This window comes from Apaloderma vittatum, unplaced genomic scaffold, assembly GCF_000703405.1.
Source record: "Apaloderma vittatum isolate BGI_N311 unplaced genomic scaffold, ASM70340v1 scaffold9090, whole genome shotgun sequence".
NCBI lineage: Eukaryota > Metazoa > Chordata > Aves > Trogoniformes > Trogonidae > Apaloderma > Apaloderma vittatum.
In genome coordinates this window covers 6,209-24,964 of record NW_009695016.1, presented here as the reverse complement: position 1 = coordinate 24,964, position 18,756 = coordinate 6,209, and the positions used below count along the sequence as shown (strand labels likewise).

General features: G+C 35.7%; 1 protein-coding gene across 1 annotated transcript in view; it reads left to right on the top strand.

Moving 5' to 3' along the window:
• Positions 1 to 16,812, top strand: part of LOC104274056 (protein broad-minded-like) — a gene marked incomplete at both ends in the record, with an annotated part of 40,895 nt that extends 24,083 nt beyond the window's left edge. Inside the window, 2 exons of the mRNA XM_009869575.1 lie at positions 7,934 to 8,059; positions 16,729 to 16,812. Of these exons, the coding sequence (XP_009867877.1) occupies positions 7,934 to 8,059; positions 16,729 to 16,812 (210 nt within the window). The remainder of the gene's footprint in view (positions 1 to 7,933; positions 8,060 to 16,728) is intronic.
• Positions 16,813 to 18,756: the final 1,944 nt, after the last annotated feature.

Genomic DNA, 18,756 nt, shown 5'->3' with positions numbered 1-18,756 from the left:
TCATTAACCAGTGGGATAGTGGTTTAGAGATTCTAGTTTTCACTTTCATGGATGACAACCAGCTAGGAAAGCTGGGGTCAAACTATTTAATTAACAGGAAACTTGCTGAAATAAAGTTTCAAACGTTTGCAAATGTATTTGAAATATTAAAATATTTTAATTTGCAAAGGCATTTTTAGTATTAAAGGTAACTGAAGGAGAAGACTATATAACTGAAAAATGAACAGAACATTAGTTTCATAGTCAAACTATTTTGTGTTTGCTGTTTAGGAGAAAAAAAAAAAGGAAAACAAAATTTTGAAACCGGTCTATTTCAGTTTTCATTTAAAAAAAAAAAATCAAATTGATTCTTTCACCAAACTGTGAATATCTGATTTTCCAGACTGAAACTTTCAGGATGTGTAAGTTATTTTTAGAGAAAGTGTCAGAATGAATAGATCAAAAAAGTAAAAGAAGGAAATTCCTAAATTGCTTTTTCCAGGAGTATTTGTAGCATGGGCACTGCCATCTAAGGAAAATAGATACATTTAAGGATTCTACAGCACAGCTACAGGTTGTGACTTGGAAATATGATATGCAAGTATGAATTGAAATAATTGGAACTGGCTGATGCTGAAAAGACAGAGGTCATGTAGGTCTGTTAGTATGTTAAAAGCAATTATAAGGAGGGCAGATTGATTATTTTCTGTATCCTCGTGCAGGAAAAATAGTTGGCTTACTTGGCAATAACTTGGCAATATTTTCTACAAATTAATAGGAAAATTCTTTTAGAATATGTCCGGGAGTCACGAAGTGGTCATTGGAGGGTTTAGTAACAACTTCTTTGATGCTGTGAATATTTAGAAATCACGTTGTGTGTTTCACAACTTTCTAGGAGGTTTTAAAAACAGTTTAGACAGTTACTTGCTAAATTTTAATTCTGCTTCATTGCAAGGAGACGGGCAGGGTTAACACGATGTGGGGATGCACAGTGGCTTTGTGGTATCTTTCACCGAGGATCAAAGGCCAGCACAGTGTTTCTGCAATGCCCCGAAGCTGTCTGTGTTCAGATTTCATGCTGCAGTGTTCCATTATGTAATTTGTGCAGTATCTTTCCTGTCCTCTTTTTGAGGTGTTTCTGTGACGTGGATAATTAAGACTATGAGATTCTTAATACTGTTACAGAATATCCTTTTTTTTTTGGCTGAAAAGGCTGTAACTGTAGGTTTTATTGTGTCTGTCCTGACCTCTTACTTCCCTCCTCTCTTATTACCCAAATGACATGGACACCTGAAGAGAAACTTACCTTCCCTTTCTCCTGTGTCCATAACGTAATTGTGATGTCAACTGTAAAAACAGAACCTCAGTGGCTATTTATTTATTTAATTTTTCTGTATCTACAGAACAGATTTTGGACATGAATTCGAGGGGAGGAAAAAAAAAGCCATATCTGAGTGCACATCTGTAAACCTTTTTTGATGTTGCTCTCTCTGAACATGTTTCTCTTCTTACCCTCCTTCAGGTGGAGTTGAAGGACGGATGCAGTAACAGAACCTTTTTTTCCCAGGGCTGTCTCTCAACTACTAGAAGTTTTTGAGTGCAAGCTGAAATTACTCACTGAATATTTAGAACTAGTGTGGCGTTGTATGCTGAAAAGATTATGTGCTATTGAGGTCAGGGAACAGGAAGCTTCATTTCCACAGCCCTAGACCTCACGTAGCCTGTGACTGTATCTAGTATCATGAAAACCACAGATAAAACTTAATGTAGCGTATGAGGAGTGTTCACTGAAAATGACTTTTTCCCACTGAGTCTTCTATGAAGAAAAGTCAAGATATGGTTCAGGGTTTGGGTTTTTTTGTTGTTTTTGTTTTTCTTCCCTCTCTAAATTAGTTTGAAGGACAGTCTTAAAAGATGCAGCACCGGCACCTTTTTGGTGATTCAGTTTGCGGAGGAGAAGGGAGGACGACTAATTAGCTGTAAGAAAAAGCAGAGGAGTGCTAACTCTGCAGTGTGTCTGGAACGTGAGTTTTTATAACACTTTTGCTATCATTCTGTGCTGATGTAGTGCTGCTCACAAACACTGGATATTTTGCCTCACTGGATCAAAAATGAAGTTATCATAATTTATGCTGGTAAAATTACTAACTGCATTGGAGTAGTGGAGCAATTCCTCCAGTTCATGATGACGGTTTGAATGGGTAGACTCACCCAAAGAGTATATTTGTATTTAAGGAGGTTCTGTAGTGCAGCACTCTTTACAAATAACTGCCCTGGTTTTGCAGATATTAGGCATTTGCCTGTATGGTATTTGTGTCTGTAAGAAAGGATATATGGAAGAATAAATTTGCTGGGTAGTCTAATACTATGCATTAATTATTTCAGCCAGTATTTAGAGTTGGAAAACTATTGGATAGCAGTATATTAGTGTTTCACTTCTGCAAAGATAGTTTATAGTGAAGCTTCAGATGATTTATGTGGATCATTATTTGCATGTGGAAATTAATTATGTCATTTCCACCTGTTTACAGCGAGGTACCCTGTTGCTTCTCTTTTAATAGTTCATTTATTTTATTTCAGTAAGGTAATTTGAGGAAGAACTGTTAAGTGGTTTTCTAAGAGTGATCTAGTCCTTCGTCATTCAGGGTACAACTCCTAAAAATAGTGATTTTTTGCTATTTCACTTCTAATAATAATTACATTGCAGGTTATTAAAAGTTAAACCATTTAGAACTGTAGTAAACTGTAATATTCACCCTTCTGTTTGCATGGAAGATCTGTTTTTCTTCTCCCAACTCTGCAGTTGTGACAGTTGGTTATGAGTGTGACTGAAGAACAGTGTCCGTAATAGTCGTGCAGTGACTTCTTAGCATTTCTATATATGTAAGCACCCCATCGTTCATTAATCTTACTCTCTTCATGACTCGTAGAGTCCAGAATCGCTACCAAAAGCCTTCTGTGATAATGCCCTTAGGTCTTTTGATGTTTTATCTCAGCCACTGTTTTCATGAGTGTTTGCTTCACACTCTTAACTTGAGTGGAAACATGCTGCCACATTTCTGTTTTGTGTTTTAGTGGGGTTTTTGTTTGTTTTTTTAAACCAGACTTCTTCCAGTCATGATTTTTTGATATCTGCCTGACACTAGCGATCTCTCTTTTTCAAAACTTTTTCTTAGATTTTCTCTATTAAAGAACCAGCTATATTAGCTTTACTGTTATTCCTTATAATTTCACATAAATGTCTTTGTCACTTGTACTCCTTTTTATTTTTGGCTTACTATTCATGTATGAGCCTTGTCTTCCCCTCTTTAAGAAGTCCACTCAATTCATGAAAGGTGAAAGAGAAGTAGATGGACAGGTCTATCAGAAAGGTACATGGGCTTTCCTAAAATATATAACCTTATATGGATTAGTTTTCATGTAGTAGTCAACTATAGCATTATCTCTAAATTTAGATTTTGAATAGAGTACACATGGATTTATGGATCTTAGTTTCTTAAACTAAGAAAACATATATGTCATAAAACTATTAGGTGAGAGAACTCATGGCATTTCTGACATTTTCAAAAACATTAATGGATTTTCCTAGGTCTTACCTGCTTTAGACACAGAAGCTAGCTGCAGAATTGTGTGGAGAATTATAAAGTATCATCTTTTGTGGAATGAGATCAGTTTAAACTTGCAGCAAGTTGTGGTGTGGTGGTTCAGGTTTCATATGTGTAGGTAACTGTAGGTTAGTTACTGTGCAGTTCCATAGCTTCACAAGCTAGTACTTTTTTTTTTAATGAAGTTACACAAAGTGATTAGTGTTAGAACAAAGGAAGGAATGGGATAGCAAAATATAACCACATATAAAGAAGAAGGCAGGACTGCAGCAGATGAAATTAATACAAACTTCTCTTCAGTCACGCTATTAGAGTATGATTTCTTGTTGAGCATATTTAAAAGCTCACTGTCATCAGAAGACAAGTCTTACTCATTTATTTTCTTACTTTTCTTTCTATTGCTGTTTTTTACTCTTTTATTTTCTTCCCCTGTTCCCTCACCTGTCCTTCACCTCCTTCTGGCATTTCTTTGAGGAAAAAAAACTTTAAGTCATTAATCTAGGATAACTAGTGAACCTATTTAATGATCATAGAATCATAGAAGACGGTGGGCTGGAAGGGACCTTTGATTTACTAGAAAAGAGAAGAAAAAAAGAGCAGGATTCTCTTTTGGCATTGGCATGTGTTTAGAACACCTCTAGGGGTAGTGTGAAAAACCACTTTCAATAACAAACAATCTTCACAGTCCAGGATTCTGTGGTAGTTGGGAGTTCCATGTATGTGGTAATTCTGTTGGACATGTTATACTAATTCATGAAAGTGACCTGGCATTTATATCCTATCACGTTATTTTGGAAGTAGTTTACTTTCAAAACCCCTCTTTTTTTGTGCCGTGATGACCTGTTGGGGGAAATGATAGTCCATGTTTAATGACAAGCTGTTACAAGAAGTGAGTGGCTTATTTGGAAGAAAATAAGATATTATGAGTTTCCACAATATGATACCAGTTACAGAATGTAATGGATATATTAAATGTATAGTTATGCTATAGTGTCTTGGTTACATGGATCTTAAGCTTGTTTCTCTGTCATTTGAGTTTGAACATTCCTGTGTGCTCTCTGAGGATCCTCTGTCTTGTATTCCCCTTGACTGGGGAAAAAAATCCATTTGTTATGTGAAAACAAGTTCTTATTTTCATTATGTTGCTTGCCTGTCTCTGTTCTAATGACACAAATGGAAATTAAGTATTGACTTAGCAGTTGTGATAAGTAGTTCAGATTTTACTGAGAATATTTACTTTTGCATTTTGTCTCTTCTTTAGGCTTTTTGCAGACTTGCATACATATATCTGCATTAGTCATATCTGGTACATATTTTAAATTGCTTAAGTTCCTTTTTTGTTAAAGACTCCCTTCCCAGAGGAGCCTTAGGGCAAATACAGCAGCCCGTGTTTTTAGCAAAATACCTGTAAAGACTGTAATACCATCATCTTTATTTCCCTATCCTATTGTCTGAGCATAAATTAATGTTGCAAAAAGGTTATGTGTTTAAACACTGCGATTTTGGATGCATTGATGTTGCTAGCATGCTTGCATTTCAGCAATCACAAAATAAAAATTTAGTTTTGTAAAACCTGCACAAAAGAAGAATATTAGAGAGACAGACTGTGCAAAGAGAAATAGGGGTCAAATCAAGAAGCCAGGAGGAAGCAGCAGACATGGAGGGACCATGGTCTTGAAGTCCTACTTTTTTTGAAATTGTTGAAGGCTATTTTTAGTAGTTTATTTTCCTTCAGAGTAACCAAAATTTCACCCTGGTCTCTGTTTGGTAAATTGACTGATTAAATCTCAACTTGTAGTCTCTGATCCTAATATGCCAAACTGATTTACTACAATTCTTTAGGAACTGCTTTGCAGTTCTAAGATTTTCTTCAACCTTCCCCTGTTATAGAAATAGCAGAAAAGGGCAGAGAAAGAACTAGAAATCCTAGTGATAATACTATAATAGTAAATCCTTCTTCACATGAAATTTTCATACTCACATAAGCTGTTCTAAGCATCAGTGCATGTTATTTGGAAAGATACTAGCTGAGGATTTAATTATTTGAGGATGACAAAAGAATTTCATGTTAATTCATTTGGAATAATTAATTATAATAATTAAGTTACTATAATCAGCTTTTTTTTGGAAATACTGTGTATCATATAATAGATTTCAATGACAAGGATATAATTTACTTATAATCATTGAGGTCTTTAGACCAGCTTAAAATAAATTATATGCAATATTGTAATTCTATTGAAAATATTCTAATCCTCCTAAAAGAATAAGATAATGTGAAAATAGTTTTTTGTTTGTGGAAACAATTAAGTGTTATTCGAAAACTGAATACTGAAATACTCTGAAGACGTAAGAATAACAGCAAGTATTCTAAATAGCTGTAGACTGACTCAAGCAGTTTTTGAACCTTTAGTCAGGAGTCTCTTTTTGTGACAATTTCTGTGGTGGTTTGGGCTTTTTTTTTTTTTTTTTCAAAATTGCAGAACAAAGGAGAGTTTGCAAGATATGAGGAACCTTCATCACCTTTCTGAATTGGTGGTAGTATTAGTAGAAGAGGCTGTGATCCTTTCATAATGATGGGAACTGCATGGTCCCATAGCAAAGGGAGAGTGCACAGCTAGAATGAGTGCACATGCATTTACCTTATTGCAGGCACCACCTTTATTTTTCACCTCAAGTTGACCAGAAGATATTTCATAGCAGCATGAAGTACTTTGGGAGCCAAGCTGCCTGAGGAGAGGCAGTCTGATTGATTGTTTCCATCTTGTAGGGTCAGGATTTTCTCGTAGAAAACCGAGTTTGATCAATTTTATCTTACGTAAAATGGCTTTATAAAATGACTTGGCATTTGAACTTGAAATTTTTTCTGCTTCAGAAAAATAGAATAGTCAGCTCTTCCCAATATGTTAGCATATTATAATTGGATTCCTAAAGTATGTGCATACATGCTTTTAATTGCTACCTTGCATGTATTATTCAGTGTGCTGTGTCACCATGCATCATGGTAGCTTGCTACTATTCATTATTCCGAGTGAATTTCAAGATGGACATTTTGATTGCAGAAGATATTTGAGTTGAAGAAAACATTTGTAAGGCTTTAATTACAGGCATTAAGTTAAGTACAGCCAACTTAACATTTTCACGTAAACACACATGCTGGTTCTACATTTGTCACTGCGGTGGGATTTTTTCGTACCTCCGTGATACTCAGCTGGTTGTGACATTTAATACCTCAGCCTGTGATAGTTTATTCCAGAAAATTGGTAAAGTATGTGTAATTTCCTCTAGCTTAGTAGAAAATTGAGGAAAAATAATAACCACTTTAGGCAAGAGTGAAGATACTTATTGTTCTTTTGTCACTGCATCAATAACAATTTTAATTTTGAAGGCATGTCTTCCTATTGTAAAGAGAGACTGTATCTTTAATAACAAGGTAAAATAACAGTAAGGCGCAAGCTTTGAAGTTCTTTCTTTGCATTTAAAAGCAGTCTTTTGTAAAGATCTTTTTGTAAACTGTTCCACATAATTGTTTTATAAGCAAGCTGGACATATAATGAAAAGTCTTATCTGATACATTTGTGCCAATATAACAATTGTACCACAAGACTGTGCTTTAGTAGTGTGCAGGTAACTCGATCAGTATGCCTGGCAACCTGAAGGTGTGCACGTATGTGCCATAATATCTGTTCGTAATAGAGGCGTCTGAAGGAAACCAGAAATTCTCTATGGCACACTGTTCTGTTGCTGTCTTATGATACTTCATTTTATGTTTTACAAGATAGTGCTATCACCTCATTGTTTTATTATTAAACTAAGATATTTATTGGAGGATCTTTTCCTATCTTTTCTATTTTAGATTCTCAGAGAGGTGAAATCACATGGAAATACCAAGCTACTTTCTTTAAAATCTTTCCAATTCTTATCATTTCAGGACAGGGGAGTAATAACTTAAGAGGAGTTCTAAAATGTGCCTCAGTAATGTCTTAAATGTTGAAAACCTGGCAGTAAGTACAATGAATATTTCTATTCTGTGTAAAGCAGAATTTCATCGACTTTAGAACTGCTTTTCCAGATTAATTGTCATAGAAAAAGGGATATGTATTCACTCTTTTCTTCCTAAAGTATGAGAGGTGACAAAAATACTAGGCAGTGACAGGGCTCTCAGCTGCCATTAAATTTCTTGTTCTGTGTTGAAACAGTTTCTAGTTTCTGAAGTTATCTGCTTGTCTCCTTGGTACTCTGTAACTAATAGCTTCTTACTAACTTGGGTACAAAGCATAAAAGAAAGAAAAAAAATAAAGATCCAAGGTTCTCATTATAGAATAACACTAATTTTTCATTTCTTCTAGATAAAGATCTTGACAAGCTCTTATCACTCTTAAAAAGTCCAGAGAAGCAAACTGGGTGGACAGAAACTTGTAGAAAGCAGTTTTGCAAAGTCATGAAAGCCAGACCAAGTATCATCAGTGGAACAAGTGAGTATGACTGAGTTAAACAGAGCAAAGAAAAAGAAGGCCACTTTCATTGAGGATTACATTATCTGTACAAGTAGTCAATAATTTTATGTTGATTATGAAAGCTATTTCAATGAGATTTTCCAGAGAAAGCAAGACATATGCCTCATGTCCTATTTTTCTTTCTTTCTGGCCATGATTCTTCTGTGTTGGCTGTTTTTCAGTGAAATTTGACGCAGAAAGAGAGCTCCAATATAGGTCTTTTTTTCAGATCTCTAAAGGGTCCATTACTGAGAAAATGGAAAAGAGAGCCTAAGAGAAAACAGATATTTCCCAGATATCCGTGGATAACTTTAGGATGACTTGGGAAATTGTATTGATGACAAGTTTCAGTAAAACTTTTCAGAATCAAGCCATACTAAACATCAAAGAATCCACTTACTCAGATTTTTCTTAGTGAAGAGTGTGCTCATGCAGGAGCATTGGTACAGATCAGTTAAAACAACAAACAGTGATCACCCATATGATATAAATCATCAGAAATCAGGTGTAATAATTTACTTGTTGTGTCATATAAACTTGTGTAGCAATAAAGAAGCTGGGTGTTTTCCGAAATCGCGGGCTTTCGTTCCTGTAAGAGTTGTGGTTATGGTCAGATGGACAGTGCATAGTCTGTCTTTTTGTTTACAGATGCCAAAGGTTTCCCTTCAAATTCTTTAGGAGAGCAGTTAATACAACTAGCAGTGAAGACAGATGAAATACCTTCTATATGAGATCAAAGTAACCCAACATTTATATTTTACATGAGACCTGAATTTTATGATAAATTAGATTGCAGTATAAAAATTATACGGCAGTTTTGGAAACCTTAAGGAAGTAATTTATACATATGATTTAATATTAAAATAGTTCAGAAGAAATTTGTCATTTTTATAATGTGGTTAAAATCAATAATTATCGACTGTTTCTAAATTCTTGGAGCTCTCTGTTCTTATTGCTTGTTTGAAATAAGCTTGAGTCTTGAGTCTTAGATGACTGTTAATTTGGCAGAGGTTTCACCTTCCATTGGGAAGAATGGCTGTGTAGACAGAATATGTATATATTTGTATATGATGCATATATGCACTCATAATGTACATTATATTCTACACGTCATCAACAACTGAATGTATTCAGATAGCTTTGTGAAACAGGTGATCAGAGATTCATAGCGTTCAAAACCAACTGTATGTATTTTATATGAGCTTCTGCTTGTATAAGAAAAATGAAGAGTAGCAATTAAAAAAGCCTTGCATTTTTCTAGCAAAGTGCTATGTTTACTTCTCTTGCATGACTCTAGTAGTTCTCGTAGTTCAGTGAGGAGGTTTTTGGTGTTGATTTGTGTGAAGCACAAATAATTAATCTTTGTAAAAGTGATTTTATATTCTAGACTCATCTCGTCTTGGATTTTATGAAATTTTTGATGAAAATTGTTTATCTATCTTCCTGCCTCTAAAAGGAGTTATTTGTTGAAAAAACATATTTTTACAAAACCTAAAACATACATTTAAAAGTAGTTGGCTTAAAAAAAAAAAAGTATTTCTTTTTCTGCTTTGTAGTTGTCCATACACAGACTCAAAACCTGCATAGATTGTTTTCTGTAACTTTGGAGGTACCAGAAGCTAGAATGAAGAATTAGACTCATTAAGATATGTTAACACAAAGCAAAAAATTGTTTTTGCTTCTGAATAACTTTTTCCAACTGAGATGGAACTGTGAGTAAAAGCAACACATTGTCAGTGGAATTGTTGTGAAGCCTCACAGGGAGATCTGCAAGTGCTTTCACAACCCGCACCAAAAAAATGAAGTATGGAAACAGAATACTATAATGAAACATTAAATAAATAAATAAAAACACCCTACAGAAGAATAGTAGTTTAAACTAAGTGTAAGTACCAGTAATTTAAGGTGAGTGCAGAGCTGTTCAGATGGTGCATGTCTGCATGGAGATATTTCAGATGCAGCAAAATACTTACTAGCTGTGTGGTTTGAGACAACATCGTGTTCACTGAAATTATTTTTATAATATTTGTCTTTTGCAGCATGTGAAGCCCCTAGATTTCATGAGAGGCTTCAGTCCAGATCCCAAGAAATCAAAACTTTCTCTTTAGTTACAAATAGAGCAAACCCCAGGAATTAGAGAAGGGAGATGCATGCTTATGCTTCCTGTGCTGGGTTCTCTCTGAGGGAGACTAACATTAACAGCAGTTGAGCCAGAACGTAATCAGCAAAGACAACATGGGATTCAATGACTCTGTACTGTAGAGTGTATTGATTCTTTTTTTAACTATTTTGTTATAAGTTGTCAGGATTACCAGATGCTGAATCTATAGAACTTGCCTGAATGCAGAAAATTCTTGAGCAAACTGTATAGTATCAATATCTCTAATTCACTCTTCTTGTGTTACTGTCACATTGACTTGGTCAGTGTTTTTGTGCTAAATGCTGTGGTATCAACATTACATTTGAGAATGTCCATCTTCAGCCCTAGAATGGTGTTTCCTCTACTAAAGCGTCACCTCTGACTATTGCTTTTAACTAATTTCTGTGGTCAGGTGTTAAGATTTGGTTTTGAATGACTTTGTTGATCTGCTGAAAGTAGATGTCTTGTATGTCTTTCAATGTGGCAGGACTGAAAGCATGGATTTTTTCGTGGTCATCTAAAAGCTAATCACACTCTAGACAACCATGTTCTACATTCTGATGTTCTAAACACAATAAGATAAGAGGAGGATATTCTTTTGGTCATTCCATGTATAAAGGTGCCACGGAACTGTGGATGTTAGGCTTGTTGTTGAGTGTCTTCGCGTATGTCTCTGGGTCACTTGGGGCAGCTAGAGAACCACAGATAGGGGACTTGGTCAGGTTAAGGCTTGACCTCTTTTGACCTACTCTTTGCAATGCTTGTGGCCTTCCTGGATCATCTTTACTGCATCTAGGTAAGAACTTTCTGTGTGTTGGCATCTAGGTTTTGGCAGGAAGAGAAACAGGCAAATCAGTTCTTCTTAGAAATAGCTTAGATTTATGTATAAAATTATTGGGCTTTGTGAGTCTAGGCTTAGCATATTGCATGTTCAAATCATTCACATGGTTTGGAAGTTTCTGTGGGTTTTATTTTCGGTGGTTTGTTCTTTCTTTTTTTTTTTTTGAACCAGTATAGTGTCCAGTGATAGGACAAGCGGCAATGGATGCAAGCTGTAACATAAAACGTTCCACAGAAACATAAGGAGAAGCTTTTTCCCTGTGAGGGTGACAGAGCACTGGCACAGGCTGCCCAGAGAGGTTGTGGAGTCTCCTCCTCTGGAGACTTTCAAAACCCACCTGGATGCGTTCCTGTGTGGCTGCACTAGGGGATCCTGCTCTGGCAGGGGATTGGACTAGATGATCTTCCAAGGTCCCTTCCAACCCCTAACATTCTTGGCTAGACTATTTCATGCCTTTTTAAAGTTGTGTCTCCATTCTCATAATTCAGGTTTTGCAAAAGACATTTATGTTGTTTTCAGCCCCAGCAACTCCTTTCTTATCTGTTCCTTGTTAGTGTTGTATCAGCAGCTGATCTCTTTCCTGTCTGGGTAGATTCAACACCTTTAATCCTGTCCTCTCTTAGAAGACTTTAAACTCTAAGTAACAGAAATTGAGGGTGTTGCATAGATCATATAACTGTATGCCAGCACTTCATAACTGAGAGGTATTCAGCCTCCTAACTTGCTCCATGGAGTAATTCAGACTTTGCCTGGCATTTCTCCCTCAGGAATCTGGATTTAGATTACCCATGTTCTTTAGTGCCTATTAATTTACCTCCACAATGTTCTCTCTTCAACAATCAATCAAACCAACAATTACATGTGGGAGGCATATTTCTTTTTTAAGGTAATTTTCATCTTCAGGCAGTTGTTGTTTTAGTCTCAGCAACCACTGAGGACTTCAAAGATAGGAAAAAGCACAGCAGCTCCTGAAATTGCATGTGAGATCTTACTGAAAAACACAGAGGTTTTCATTATATTTTACAAACAGAATGGTTGATAAAAGTAGAGTGATTATGATCAACACAGTGTTCTGAAGTCCCTTAATGCTTTGTGAGCTCTACATCATCTGAGGTAGCTCTGTCAGACTATGCTGAAAAAAATGCTGTGATCCTTTGAGTCAGTGTCATTGTTTATGACCTTCTGATGCTACAGCCTTTAGGAATTGCTGCAAAAAGCTGAAAGTAACTACAGGAGCTTTCCCATGGGATGAAGAACCAAAAGGATGGATGTTTCCAGTAGGCATGATTGTCATGTGTGGTTTTTGTTTGTTTGTTTTTTCAGGATAATAAAATACTAAAGTTTGGCAGTTTACAACGAGGGCATCTCAGTTATCCTCATTCTGCCTTCATATGGAAGTAAAGGTATTAAGGATAATAAGTTTTTGTTGAAAAGGATCTTCTGGATTCAAAGACAATGAAATGATGCATTTTTGAGCCATTACTAGCATGTTCTTCTGTCTCTTAAGGACAAATTTATTTAAATTTCAGCCTTCAGTAGGTCCAGCTAAAGAAGATTTGACTAAACTTATTATTGCGTAGTAATCTTCTACAGGCTTTCTTGTTAAGTGTGTGAGAGAGGATGCTCTAGGCTGTGGTTTCAAAAAGATACATCAGGGTAGCTGCATTAAATTTCCATTCTGAATTGATCCTCAGAGGAACCTATTCTGCTCTGCAAGATGAACACAGATTCTCTAAGCTCAATTTGATCTTTTAAAAATATGGGCCAAATCTCCTGCCTTGGGGATCACTCAGTTAGATCTAGATTCTGCATGTGATTTGCTCTTGTTTTTTAGTATGACCAATTTAAAAAAAAATGCAAAAGAGGCTTTTAGAATAATAGAAAAAAAGATGTATATCTTTTTACGTCCTTACTTGATTTTTCAAGGAGGCTTGTTTTGGAATTAAAGTAGAAAAATGGGTCTTGCATGTTATGCAGGAAGAACAACTGCAGATCTAAACTTCTTTCATCTGTTCCCCAAACCACTTTGGAGGAGCTTGCAAAGGAATGTCCTGTAAGCAGTGTTAAGTGCACGTGAATGTGCATGTGTGTGTGTGAGGGATCCAACATTTGATTAGGATTTGAAAGACATTAATAAAGAAGATGCTTGTGTATTGGTGTGAGACATGCAACCTTCATCTCTAATGGAAGTACTATGAGAATTTTTGTTACTTTGTTCTTTTCAAAGAAGGTGCAGGTTGTTCCTTTGCCCTTTCAATATACAATAATTGAAAGTCTCTCTCAGCATGTTAAGAATCAAAAAAAGTTCTCCTGATTGTTGCCATTAAGCAGGGAATTGCCGATTGTATTTTTCGTAGATTTATTAAACTGAAGTATGGTTGATGGAGTGGAAAATTTCTGACACTACTCTTAGAGAGGAATCAGCTGTCCAAGTTTTTCACTCTTGAATTGTTAACCTCCAACACAAGTCAAGCAGGACTATTGTTAACTCTTAAAAAAAATTCTTTTAAACTTCTCTGAAATATCTGTGAGTTGGTATAGAATATGATCCAGTAACACTAGTTACATTAGAGAATCTAAAATATTCTGATGCTTTTCACAGTTTTTGACCTTTTGGCTTAAACCAAAGTAGGAATTAGATAACATCTCTTGGTGGTTACCTATTAAAACAGTTTTAATTACATGAATTTTTTTAATCAGTGTCCTTACTCAGTTTAGAAGCCATTTTGATTACCGTCCATTTGTGCATTACTTCAAGGCAAAAAACACTGCCCTGCAGGAATTCAGCTGTTTTATGACCATACTGCAATCACTTAGGGAATTTTAAAACCCTTTCATTTATTTTGTATATGATTACACACTCGTAAATTAAAATTCTTTTTATTTTGGATGTGTAGATTAAATTTGCATGTCAGTGTCATAAAAACTTCCATGTTAATACAGACAAGCTACCATAATTTAAGAAAATCAACATTTTTGCAGAGTTGGTAGTCCACAATGCTAATCTCTGTCTCTGAATATATCCTCTGCATGAGAATATGAGCTTCTACAACAATGCTAGATTTTATATATATATATATATATATACACACACACACACATATATATATACAGCCTACTTTTCTGGTTAAATGAAAAATCACTGAGCCAGTTTCCACCTTATAAAGACTTTTAGGAAATGTGCACATGGCAGCTAAATGATTTAATATTAAAGACAAAAAATAAAATAACTACTTGTCATGTCACATGGGCACTCTTTTGGAAACGATAATGTCCTGTGAATACCCTCTCTCTTGTTGTGTATTAACCAAATTTGTTTTGATGAACTCTACATGTGTCTTCCTCCTTCCTCTCTCAAACTTGATTAAAAGCTTTTCAAAGATCCTGATGGGCACTTAGGTAAATGCTTTCAAATGGTAGAAATTAATTTAGTGCTTGAGTTTCAAAAAATTGCTTAGCAGTTGAGCTGTCACTTCTGCCATTAACTCAAACACTGAAATGAAATATTCAGCTGCTAGGTCAAGCATGTGGATGTCTCCCAACAAAAAGGGAAGAAATGTGCAGTGTTTTGAGTTGCCTTTAAATGTTTTGAACTATGTGATATTTTAGGGGTTTTAGTGTGTTTCTTGTTTGACATATTTCAGTAATCACAGTATTAATAGTCATATGGTAAGCATCTAGCTAGTTAAAAATTTTAAGTTTAATTTTTCATTTTTGCTTTATACAGCTCCAGGTGTAGACACCTGTTCTCACTTTACACAAATATTTGTTATATTATTTGTGGACCAGATTCCACTAAGCATTTTAGTGAAGATTAGTGAGATTGTTTATTTTCACAGAACAAATAAGCTGTTACTCCTCTATAAAATATGTTGCTTTTTGCTAGCCCTATATGGTTTATTAACCATGATTATAACAGTTATATTGTTAAGTGGCAGTTTCTTCTCTCCATAAAAATGCATAAGAATATAAATTACATGTGTAATTTCTGTGTTTTGTTTTAGTAGTCTTTCGCAATGCAAAATTATTTTTGTTACTGCTGGAGCTGGCTACTCTGTGTCTAGCTGTTCTAGCAAAGCTTCTTTTCCCATTTACCTTGCCGATCAGGAGAGTATTACCAAAACCCAACCTCTTAAAAACTTCTTCTGGACTCATTTCTGTAAAAGTGTTGGACAACTAATCCAGAAAAAAAGGATCATGCTTTAATTGTCAGTATGGTAGCTTAAAATGGTTGGGAGAAGTGTTAACTATCTTTTTGGTATCCTTTTCTTCATTATTTTTTTAACAAGCATCAGACTGTGGGTGGAGGTTCTGTTATGTTCCTCCTCATGCATGAAAGAGCTTGTACTGCAGCTTCCTGTGGTCGCTTTCCTGTCAGCAAAGCTAGTTCAAGAGTTTTCCAGCTTTCGTCATTGCTACCTCCACCACAGAGTGTTACACCTTCCTTCTGCTGCTACAACTGTTTGTGCAGCTATCTGCTAAAATAGTGCGGTGGAATTACTCAATCCAAAAAGAGCAAAACCACCTGTGGGCGCAGGGAGTGATGTGCCGGAATAGGTGATGAGGGACTAAAGCTTCAGTGCTTTGAAACTGAACTGCTGCCAAGGAAATGGTAACGTGCAGTCTGAAAAGAGGAAAGTCCCACGGGGAGCTCCATTTGTTACTCTCTAAATACACTTCCTTGCTTTGCATTAAGTATGCAAAGTGTGTTATGTCGCTGTTCTTTAAATCTTGTTTATCATTACAACAGCAGCTGTTTTGGGATAGTATTTACTTATAAAAAATGGCCATTCTTACTATCTTAAGTTCTTCATATGGCTTATTTCATTATGAGCTTCCTCCATGCAGTATGTGTAAAGACTTCCTTGTGTCCTTTGTTTAAATCTGTAAAGGTGGTAGCCTTCTCAGCTGCAGTAGCCTCAAACTTGCAGAACTGAGGAGTTTTTGCTAATGACTTGTCCTTGACAGATCTCAATAACTCCCTGGCTAACATCCTGTTAAGGTGGGAGGTAAGATTTCCTACACAGTGACCAGTGTCAGCATCAGACTGCTCTGTGTGGTACCTGCAGACTCAGAGTGCCATGGCAAGACCTGTGGTCGTCGTCATACAATACATAATTTCCCAAAGGAAATTATTGTGTAATTTTAGGTGAATAATTTTAATTTATGATAGCATAGGTGGCTTTGTATTGTTCTTTGAAACAACCCTTAAAACTTAATTTACTTTTGTAAGCATAATGTCTAGGTGGTGTCAGCTTTTTGTTGTGTGAGACTTGTTTGGGATTTTGGGTTGATTTTTTTTCTTCTTTCTTGTCTAAATACACAAATATTGTAAAAGTTTGTAATTTAATTATAGTTAATTTTTATTTCATATCAAAACCATGTAACAAATCCTGAAGTAATCCTTGGAGGTTATGAAGATAGTATAGGATTCTTTTTCTATTTACACTGAATATATTCTCAGTAAAGCTATTAAAATTTAATTTAAGGTAAGCATGGTGTTAGGAATGCAAAAGCACAATGCATGCTTTGAATTGTTCCTCCATAAAAATATGAATAAACATGCAGGATTTCAAATAGCTTTAGTTTCTCACATTTTGTTAGGTAATGCAGTTCCACATTCTGTTCTTTGCCTCTAATGTTTTCATGCATTTCTACTTTTTGCAGTTTTGGCAGAATTAATTGACAAGTTTGTGAAACATCTTTCTGAAAGTCGATCAGATTGTTATTTCAGTGCCGGAGACTATAAAGGTCAGTTTCCTGATAATTTATTGCCATGCAGCCTCTTTGTATTTAAATGACTTTTCTTTTAAATGTATCTGTAGTGTTTTGTGGGGTTTTAAAATATATTCTTTAACAGTTCAGAAATTCATTACTGAACTGGTGGGAAGTACCTCACTTTGGAGTAAAAGATAGTGTGCCTGCGTAAGCAGTACAAATAATTGTTAGTGATGGGCTTTCACATTTCTGTATGTGTAATGGAAAGATGGAGATGCAGAACAGGTGAGAGTATGATTCAAAGTATTTGTTGACACCTATTATAGAATTATTTGCAGAACTGGTGGCATAAACATTTAAGATGGTGCAAGCAATCTGGCTCACCTTTTGAAAGCCCCATAATGTATAATCAACCCAAAGGTATGCAATTTATATTGCATTAAAGTATATGTATTAAAGAACTGCTATTGTTGGCAGAGTAATCTGAATTAGTTTTGTGCAGATGTCATATTTACAGCCAAGAATAAATGATTAATGATAGAGTTAATTCTGTGTGTAAAGTAGTACATTTTAATATTTTGAAGCTCTTGCAAAATGAGAAGATTTAGAAGCACTGTTGATACCTGCTGGAAAATACACTTTCATTCTTCCTTATCTGTCTAGGATTTTTTTCTTAGGTTGTAGTTCAATCATTTAGAGTACTTATTCTGCCACTAACTGGAGAACCAAGCCTGCTTTAGGGTGTGCTTGTTACTTATATTGATATTTTGTTCTCATCCTTAGGATACAAATGTAGTGTCCTTGGAGACTTCAGACTTGCCTTTGAAATTTCAAAGCATAAAAGCCTCCTAGTAATTTAAAGTAGTTTATGTAGTGGCCTTTACTTTCTGAAAGCTTGCTAACAGAACAATCTTAATTTTATTTGAGAATCTCTCTTCATTTAATGAAGTTGCTGAAATGACTGTTCTTTCTATCACTATTTTATTTTTCCTTAAAAGATCCTTAAATAATTTTCTAGTGTCCTGCATGAGTCTTGTCATTTACTTTTCAGCTTCTCCAGAAGCATAGTGAGCAACAAAATTATTTTAATGGACTCATAAGACCTGCTATTTGCATATTTCTGATACTGAACAATTCTCATGAGGTTTTTGATGGTTCCTTTAGAAGCCCACATGTTGTTTTCATGGTATGAATGACACTTAGACTGCCTCTCTTGCTCTTCTCTGTACGTATCTCTTTTTAGGTCACAGTTCTAAGTATCATCCAGTACCTGAAGGTGGCCTACAGGAGCTGAGGAGGAGCTGTTTACCAGGGTGTGTAGCGACAGGGCAAGGGGCAATAGTTTTAATCTAGAGCAGGGTAGATTTAGATTAGATGTTAGGAAGAAGTTCTTGACTGTGAGGGTGGTGAAACACCAGAACAGGTTGCCCAGAGAGGTGGTGGAGGCCCCATCCCTGGATACATTCAAGGTCAGACTTGATGGAGCTCTGAGCAACCTGATCCAGTTGCAGGTGTCCCTGCTCACTGCAGGGGGGTTGGGCTAGATAATCTTTAAAGGTCCCTTCGAGCCCAACGCACTCTATGATTCTGTGATTCTATGATCATTCATTCCTCAGTGATATGGAAGGCCTGAGTATAGTTTTCTTTTCTCTCTTGGGGAAGAACAGTATAGCCCACAGACCTGAATTTTCAAGGCTATCTTAGAGTTTCCTGTTAGAAAACCAGAAAACCTGTTTGGTTTGAATAAGGCAAAAAGTAATTAAAGGAGAAAAAGACATCTGATTCTGCAGCCTCCAAGTTGGGTGTCTTGCCCAGCAAAGACAGCATCCTGCTGTTTCTTAATTATGACAGCTAAGTGCTTCTGTGTGGAAGGACTCTAATGAAGGGAAGCAGAAGTCTGTACCGTGTTTACTAAGATATTGAGTACCTTAGCTTCAGTCCACTGTTCTTGACTTTTTGTCAGAACAATGATTTCAA